We start from the raw sequence: 9,634 nt of genomic DNA on the forward strand, positions 1-9,634 counted from the left end.
GCTACTCATGGGCGAGGCCTTCTTCGGACACTGGCGATGAGCTTTCCAGACTTGTAATGCTCATCTCCAGTCAAGAAGGGTAGGGGACTGTTATTTCTATTTTGACATATGGGGAACAAGGCGGAGTGACGTGCTCCAGGCCACCCAAGCTGCCAGCCCTCGCACCCCGCTGCAATGGGATTTGCACCCAGGTCTCAGTCTCCACGTAACCATTGATAGCATGCCCGCCGACACACGGGTCCATAGACCGAAACATCATACTGAACATACTTCGGCTGGAACTGCACTTATCAGTATGCTGTGTGTGTGTGTGTGTGTGTGTGTGTGTGAGAGAGAGAGAGAGAGAGAGAGAGAGAGAGAGATTGATTGATTGAGGGGGGGGCGGGCATGGATATGCTTGTTTAGAAACTGCTTTTGCCAAACATGCTCCAAAACAGACAAAAGCAGCGCTCCTAGAGAGAGGTCCCAGTCCTGAAAAACTCAGGGGGCAGCCGGATGATCCCCTCCAGATGTTTCTGGACTACATCTGCAATAAGCCCAAGGCAGCATGGCCCACTAGATCAGGGGGCTTGTATACCATAAGAAACTGTTTTAGGTTCTGAAAGTGCCACGGACCTCTTCCACGTTTAGCCACCCCTTTGGGCATTAGCTCAGCGATGGGAGCAATAAAACTGCTAGCACATTTGCAAAGCTAAGCAGCGTCCGGCATGGTTTCAAACTGGATGGGGAATCGCGTGTTGAGATTTCTTGGACTAGCTGACCCTCAGGGTCCCTTGCAACTCCACAATTACCTGATTCTAACAGCCCTGCAAGGTAGGCTAGTGCTGTTGCCATTCCCCATATCGCACAGAGAGGGCCCTGAAAGGGGAGGGCGAATGCGGCTTCCCCGAGACCACCTCGCTTCGACTGAGCTGGAGTTTCAGCCAGAGACATCGCAGCTCATGCTCTCAACCACCGCGCCATTCACTGGCTAATTAGTTTAATTGCGCTGCTGCTAACTTTATCCGGATTCCTCCTTTTCGCTGGCAATGAGTGTTGGACAAATGAGTGTTCCACGTAATACCCTTCTCTCCCTCTCAGTATTGAATGGCTGTCGCGGGGTGGGTGGGGGCGTAGTTAAAGGAACAAGCATAGTTAATATTTCCACATCAGGAAGTTGCTGCTGCAGAAGCCTGCAGGCGAAAATACTTAATCTCGACAGTGCAGAGCCTGTGGCGCCTAGTCTGTTATAGGTTGGAGATCCCACGTGGTTTTAACTTCTGTATAAAAGTTTCTGTAGAAAAGTGGCCCAATGTTGTGATTTGGCAGGTCAAAAAGAAAGAAAGAAAAGAAAAAGAAAGAAAGAAAGAAAGAAAGAAAGAAAGAAAGAAAGAAAGAGAGAAAGAAAGAAGAGGGGGGGGTTAAACCTGTCGCCAGGAGATTAGAGGCAGATAAGCGAGGAAGAACAAGGCGCTTCTCCAACCGAGACCTTCCACTTGGCGATCGGAGGCGGAACGTCAGGTTCAGGAGCTGGAGAGAGAGAGAAAGAATAAAACACAAGAAGGCACAGGCAAAGATCAACCGCGGCAGGAAGGCAGCGCGGTGGGTCTGCCTTTTTACTCACGAGAAGCCCAGTGCCAAATAACAAGAAGGGCGGGATTTGCTGAATGCGAAGGAAAGCCTGAACTGACGGCTACTTTGAAGCAGGACCTGCTGACTTCGATTTCCAGTCGCTTCTGGAGCTTTTCTTGCCCGCTTTCTTCCGGGGCTTTAAACACTACTACTACTACTACTACTACTACTATTACTACTTGTATGCTTTTTTATTTAACTGTTTTAATGTGGACAGCTGCATGATCGCGAGATCTCCAGAAAGGGCCCCCATCGGCTGGGCTGGAGCCCCAACTTGACCCCCCTCCCGCAAAAGAGGGGAAAGTGTAGGGGAGAGGGAGTACCCGCCTTTGTGGATCCGACTGAGTGTCCCCCCCCCCGCGCCGCCGCCTTCCCCTCCCCTCCTCCTCCTCCTGCGCGCTGCCCGCTCTTGGCTTTCAGGTTAACTTCGCTTTGCCAGAGGCGGGCGAACCGAGGCTGCGGCGGCGGGCGCAGAAGGGAGAGCGAGCGAGCGAGCGAGCTAGGCAGGGCGCGCGCTACCCGCGCCGAAGGAGACGCAGCCGCGGAGCGCAACGAGGGACCGCTCGCTTCGCGCGGACGAGAGTTGGCTGGCTTCCCCTTCTACCCGCCCCCCAGCCTTGTGGCAAAGGGACAGAGGGAGGCACCGCTGCCGGGAGTGCGCCCAGCTCGCCGCGATAAATTGGATTGACTCTCTCAAGCTGCCCAGTTGATCCTCCGCGCCACCCCTCCCCCCTCCCCTCTGGCCTTCCGATGACTCTGGACTAAAAAAGATCGCCCTCCTCCCCACCCACCCCCGGTGTCCGCACTCCCCCCACCCCTCTTTTTCCTTTTTGGCTGGACTCTGCGCGAGCTGGAGGCGAACAAACTGAAACCATGAAGCAGGAGCTGTCGGCTTCGGAGATGCCCGCTGGCAACTGACCGCCGGGAGGCCGCCGGGGGACTCGGGCTCTCCGGGATCGCACCCTCTCCGCCCGCCCCCGCCCTGCCGCTCTCGGCGGACCGGCTCCCAACTTGCCGCCTTGCCTCCCGCCGACCTGCTCGCTGGCTGGCCAGCCGAGGGGGACGCACGGATCCGGCTTGCCGGCCTCCCCCTGTCCTCCCCAACATAGCGCCCCCTTGAGCGCCGCGCATCCCTCTCGGGCGCTCGCCGGCTCGGATCGCCGCGCCGGACCTGCCTGGAGCTCGGCATGGACGGGGCGGCTCGGAGGGGGGCCCTGGCCGCGCTGCTGCTGCTCCTGCTGCTGGCCGCCTGCTGGCTGGTGCTGGGCGCCGGTGCCTCGCCGACCCCTCCCGGAGCCGCCCCGCAGCAGGACACTTGCACCTCGTGCGGCTTCCGGCGGCCTCCCGAGGAGCGCGGGGCCGTGGACGGCGATTTCCTGGAGGCCGTCAAGCGGCACATCCTGAGCCGCCTGCAGATGCGAGAGCGGCCCAACATCACCCACGCCGTGCCCAAGGCGGCCATGGTCACGGCGCTGCGCAAGCTGCACGCCGGGAAGGTGCGCGACGACGGCCGCGTCGAGATCCCCAGCCTGGACGGCCAGGCCAGCGGCGGCCCCGCGGCGCACGAGCAGCTCTCCGAGATCATCAGCTTCGCCGAGACAGGTGGGCCGCCCGCGCGTCGACCTAGCCCGCTTTGACCTCTTTGCCCTCCGCGCCCATCACCTCCCTTCCTCGGCCTGTATGCCCTAAGCATCCAGTCTCCCACCCCCAGCAGTTTCGTGACCTCCAGCAAACCCTTCTCGGCCTCCCACCCAGGCACATGCCCCCGCCCCGCACCTTGCAACCTTGAAGTCAAACGTTTCTGTTTTGGACGCAGTTTGTCCAATCCAGCACTGTCTACCCGCCCAATCTATCCTGTCCTATCTGTTTTCGTTCTTTTGCCGATTACTTTCTGTTAGCTCACTTGTTGTTTAGTCCTGTCCAACTCTTCCTGACCCCATGGACCAGAGCATGCCAGGCACTCCTGTCCTCCACTGCCTCCCGCAGCCTGTCCAAACTCATGTTGGTGGCTTCAAGAACACTGTCCAACCATCTCGTCCTCTGTCGTCCCCTTCTCCTTGTGCCCCCAATCTTTCCCAGCATCAGGGTCTTTTCCAGGGAGTCTTCTCTTCAGGATCTGTCCTTCCAGTGAGCACTCAGGGCTGATTTCCTTCAGAATGGATAGGTTTGATCTTCTTGCAGTCCATGGGACTCTCAAGAGTCTCCTCCAGCACCATAATTCAAAAGCATGAATTCTTTGGCGATCAACCTTCTTTATGGTCCAGCTTTCACTTCCATACATCACTACTGGGAAAACCATAGCTTTAACTATACGGACCTTTGTTGGCAAGGTGATGTCTCTGCTTTGTTAGCTCTCTAGCACCCCATTAATTTATTTGCCCTGCAGGCCGTATTCCTGCCTCACTGGTTTTTATGTAAATCTCATTCTTGCCTTCATCCCTTCATTTGTTAGCTTGTCATGCAGATCAAGTCATTGTCTCTTTGACATGTACAGCACCCTTCTAGACCAGGGGCGCATCCCTCTCACTTACCTTGTTTATTCATCTGCATTAGCGGCTACACTCTGTGCTCTCCTTCACTTTACTGGTCCTTATTCCAGCACATCTACTGTGCCAGCTCATTCACCCATCCATCTAAGAAGAGCCTTCCCTTCCCCAGACTTATACATCCATACAGGGTACTCTCAGGCACCTCTCCTATACTCACATGGGTATATCCTTTCCATGACCCATTCACTATCTCTCATGCCACCCATCTCTCTTATCCGCCTCCTTATCTGTTCCTTATCCACATGCTCCATTTTCCAGTGTCCTACAGGATAGTTACCCTTCCATCCCTAACATTGTGTGACTTCTTCTCTTCATCCAGTAATCTATCCTCATACCTTTTTGCATCCATCCACCCTCCTAACTCACCCATGGATTAATCTCCTATGCTCACTTTCAATACCAGTCAGGTACCTGTCACACATAGGCATCATTTTATATGCCTGTTCAGTACACCCACCTATTTACCTTTCTACTAACATCCCACTCATTCAGTCACCTCCTTCCGCATCCCATTTAACCTCAGGTATATTCTTCTCTTCCTTCCTCTGCTGCACATACCTGTCCATCCCATGTCATCCCCTTTGTTGACCTACATTCTCCATGTATTCTAAATCTTATGATCTTGCATACAGTACCCACTTGGTGATCCCATCCATCCCACTATATACCATGTTGAGTTTTATATGCACCCCTCTATCCTTAAACCTATCACATACCTCTTTATTGTTTTCTATTTCCTTATTCCATACTCATCCATTGACACACACTTTCAAACCATGCATAGTAGTGAATTGGTACTGAACCAGCCTATTTATTTATTTATTTCCCACAAATCTACTGTATACAGTCACCCCTGTTGTATTTGCCCATGCACTATAATTGCCACATGGGACCCAATATCTGTTCAACTTAATCTCAGTTTCTTGTAACATCCATTTTGCTTCTTTTGGTACTATGCCTCTCCATGGTTCTTTAATGGTAATCTAGTCTTTATAGCATTGCCTCCATCCATCCACCATTCCTGGTTTAGTCAATCTAAGTTTGGTTCTGAAACAGTCATTTCATTACTCTCAGGCTGATTTTCACTCATCTATCTAAAATGCCATAAGTATCTGCTCTCCATCTTCTTTATCCACCCATCCTATCAACTTGAGCAAGATGCTCTTGCTCAGTAACCTACCCTATACCATATCTCCTTTGGTATCCCTAACTACAGAAGTGTAGATTTTCTTTTTAATGTATGCTTCTTCAGTTAGTTAGGCTTGTTAGCTAGTCTACCAGAATGCTTTAGTTTCTCTCTGTCTACCTCTAAGCTTCTCCACCAATGCATACAACAGATTGTCATTTTTGAACTATTTTACAGTATAACTTGAGGGTTTATTGGAAGCTTATCAGGGAATTATCAGTGAAGTTCAGCAGTGGTGAGCAAGCTTTCATTCTTCACAGAATGCAGCCACAGTGTTTAAAGCTACATTCTCAGTTTGTCTAGGGCTGGGCTGGGAAAGCTTAGTTGGTCCAGAAGTTCTATCCTTTATGACCCATCTGATGAGAGTTGGTATCAAACAGCATCAGGAGGGTCACTGATTCCCCATCCCTAACTGTGCCCACACGGGCTGAGTTTTTGCAAGGCATGTGCCCCTAAATTCATTTCCACGTGCTAGGAATCTATGGCAGATAGCCAGGAATCTTTTCAGCAGACCACGTGACATGGGAAAGGTTCCATTAAGGTAGAAAGTCCAAAAACTTTCTGTAAGAGCTGCAGGTTCAGGGGAGAGGATAGCTGAATGGATGAAGAGACGTGCTGCAAGAATAGATAGGTGGACGGTGGATGGCTCTATTAAACCCATTAGTTCTCTTTCTCTTTCTCCCTCTTTCACTTCATTTATTACTTTCTCTTTATCACCATCAAAAATACTTGGCTTGTGTGTTTTGCTTGTCCATTACTTGCTTACTATATTTACAAGTTTCCAAGCTGCATGCAGATCAAGAGCTATGCTTTGGATGCCTAGAGGACAAGAGAGGTGGCTTTCCAGAGGCTGTTCAGCTCCAACTCCCAGCTGCTCCAGCCAGCATGGCCAGGAGTCCGAGAAGATGGGAGTTAGAGTCCAACAACACCTGAAAGGTCACTAGTTCCCTATCCCTGCTATAGGGTGTAGGATGCCCAGTGGTGTGGCGCTGAGACACATACAATAATTCATATGGTGTACAAGGTGTTCTTTCTGCCGGGGTCCCAGAAAGCACATGATAAGAATACATGCTCATTTGAAATGATAAAGTACTATGAGAAGATCACAAGAACTCCATGATTAGGAGCAGCTGAAGCTGCCTTATACTGAGTCAGACTATTAGTTCATTTAACTCACTATTGCTGATACTGGCAGTGGCTGTCTAGAACTTCATGCAGGGGACATTCGCAGCCCCACCTGGAGATGCTGAGGATTGGACCTGAGATCTTCTGTACGCAAAGCTCAACCACCCAGCTAATTGTGCCTTCCCTTTTGGACCAGATTTAAATGGCACTGTAACAAGGATTCAGTAGTTCTAGATGACAATGGCAGTGCTGAGGTTTCTATTTCTGGTATACTGGATGAAATGGAATTGAATGAAGAATATTGGGTGAAGCCATGATCGGACCAATCCTGTGCATGCCTATTTAGAAATCAGTCCTGCTGAGTTCAATGGCACTTTCCTAGGTAAGTGTGCATAGGATTATAACCACAGGGGTCAGAAAGGTTTAGGTTAAGAGATGTCAGTGACATGTTTGACAGCTCCTCCCATTTATTGTTCCTATTATAAAAAATAGAAGTACAAATGAGAAGGTAGCAACCAAATGCTGTAGCTTTGGCTTTTCATAGACTCATAGAATTGTAGAGTTGGCAGGGACCATGAGTGTCATCTAGTCCAACTCCTTGCAATGGAGGAATATTTCACCCCATGTGGGGCTTGAACCCACAACCCTGAGATTAAGAGTCTCATGCTCTACTGACTGAGCTATTTCTTCCATGAAGAGATACTGGGCACAAGTCAGCATTGCTTAGCTCACTGAGCAATATTAGTGGGATGTGTAATAAGTCATTATGCTTGGGGTGTACGCTTGGTACTTGTGGTAAACACACACACACACACACACACACACACACACACACACACACACACACCATTAACTTTTCCAGGAGCAGTAGAGGCTGCCCCATTAGTTGAATGGGGCACTGCACCAATAGCCTCCATCTTCCCTCATGCAACACCCATTTGCCTGCTAGTCCATGGATGGCATTGCATGTCAACTCTCTGGCTGCTGCTAGCTGGTGGTGGGTGCCTAGAACCTGTCCCCTGACACCTAGTTATGTATGTTCATGAAGTATGTTTGTATGGTATAGCATGTCTCCACCTGCAGTTCAGTACGGGGCAGTCCAGATAGACACTGATTTATACTTCAGTAAGAAGGTGGCCTAGTGGGACGCAGGTGGCACTGTGGGTTAAACCACAGAGCCTAGGACTTGCCAATCAGAAGGTCGGCGGTTCGAATCCCTGCAACAGGGTGAGCTCCTGTTGCTCAGTCCCTGCTCCTGCCAACCTAGCAGTTCGAAAGCACGTCAAAGTGCAAGTAGATAAATAGGTACCACTCTGGCAGGAAGGTAAACGGCGTTTCTGTGCGCTGCTCTGGTTCGCCAGAAGCGGCTTAGTCATGCTGGCCACATGACCCAGAAGCTGTACGCCAGCTCCCTCGGCCCATAAAGCGAGATGAGTGCCGCAACCCCAGAGTCGGCCACAACTGGACCTAATGGTCAGCGGTCCCTTTACCTTTACCTAAGAAGGTGGCCTTAGTTAACTGGACTAGTTAAGAGCCTGTATTTCCCAAGGATCATGGGGCTGCTGGGTGAGATTACAGCACATCTAAATTGTAACCAAATCCTTTCTCTGCAAAATGTTCTCTGATTGTTAGCAACCTGTGCTTTCTGGGAAAATTATACATGGTCTGCCTTTGCCAGGCCAACACTTAAAAAAAACGCCACTAATTAGCACTTATCCAGGTGCTCACAGGGTTCCTTTCATGGCTCTCAATCTCTCTGACCTTAATTGCTGATTTCTAAGGATCTGGTATTTTTTTCACCTATAGCCTGATTAGTTTCTCTCTGGGAACTCACTTAGCAATGGGTTTATAAATACTGACTCAGCCGCCAAGCTCACTTTGCAATTTACACTTATCCATTTACCTTTGGTCATTTTATTTATTTACATTATTATTACCTTTTTTGGCATTTAGTAATTTGCTGCAGATATTTCCTTTAAAAACAAAGCAAAGCAGCACACCTTTTTGAACTTAACAGCATTTCTTCCCCCTTGCATCTTAGATGACCTGGCTTCCTCTCGAGTGCGCCTCTATTTCTTCATTTCCAACGAAGGGAATCGGAACTTGTTTGTGGTTCAAGCCAACCTGTGGCTTTACTTGAAGCTGCTTCCATATGTCTTGGAGAAAGGCAGCCGGCGGAAAGTAAGAGTCAAAGTGTATTTCCAAGACCCGGACACTAGCAGCAAGTGGAATGTGGTTGAAAAGAAAGTTGATCTCAAAAGAAGTGGCTGGCACACATTTCCCATGACAGAACCAATCCAGGCTCTGTTTGAGAAAGGGGAAAGAAGACTGAACTTGGATGTTCAGTGCGAAGGCTGCGAAGAGTATTCAGTGCTGCCAATTTATGTGGACCCCGGGGACGAGTCTCACCGGCCTTTTTTAGTGGTGCAAGCCCGCTTGGCTGACAACAAGCACAGAATCCGGAAAAGAGGCCTGGAGTGTGATGGCAGGACCAATTTATGTTGCAGGCAACAGTTTTTCATTGACTTTAGACTCATTGGATGGAATGACTGGATCATAGCGCCACATGGTTACAATGGGAATTACTGTGAAGGGAGCTGCCCGGCCTATTTGGCTGGTGTCCCGGGCTCAGCTTCCTCTTTTCACACCGCAGTGGTGAATCAGTACCGCATGCGAGGGCTGAACCCAGGCACTGTGAACTCCTGTTGCATCCCAACCAAACTTAGCTCGATATCCATGCTGTACTTTGATGACGAATACAACATCGTGAAGAGGGACGTTCCCAATATGATTGTGGAAGAATGTGGTTGCGCCTGATTTGGGGAAGGGGTGTGTTTGACAAGGGACAGGAGGTCTAGGACATTCCCATACAGAAATGGAATTAGAAGGGTGGTTTTTGCTGAATATTCTTCCAGGCATGGATGTTTTATATATATATATATATAAATCACCGCAGAGAGGCAACAGCAGCAAGGAGCAGAGATTACAACAGCAGCAAAGATATGTGTATTGTTTCACTCTGTTGTCAGGGCCGTGGCAGTTCGTGGTTCTCGGACACTAAACTATGCTACCACTTATAGACTAATGCTATGAAGTACCTTAATCCCACCCACACACCCAAGGACACAAAGCACACACACACGCAGAGAGAAAGAGATACACA

At 49.9% G+C, this 9,634-nt stretch overlaps 1 protein-coding gene across 1 annotated transcript; it reads left to right on the forward strand.

Annotated features, from left to right (window-relative positions):
• Positions 1 to 1,341: 1,341 nt before the first annotated feature.
• On the forward strand, positions 1,342 to 9,550 carry INHBB (inhibin subunit beta B). The gene is made up of 2 exons (XM_083742890.1): positions 1,342 to 3,213; positions 8,513 to 9,550. The coding sequence occupies exons 1-2, from the start codon at positions 2,799 to 2,801 to the stop codon at positions 9,286 to 9,288; spliced, it is 1,191 nt and encodes a 396-aa protein (XP_083599016.1). The 5' UTR covers positions 1,342 to 2,798; the 3' UTR covers positions 9,289 to 9,550.
• Positions 9,551 to 9,634: the final 84 nt, after the last annotated feature.

Source organism: Podarcis gaigeae (genome assembly GCF_964106915.1).
Source record: "Podarcis gaigeae genome assembly, chromosome: 1".
In the NCBI taxonomy this organism is placed as follows: domain Eukaryota; kingdom Metazoa; phylum Chordata; class Lepidosauria; order Squamata; family Lacertidae; genus Podarcis; species Podarcis gaigeae.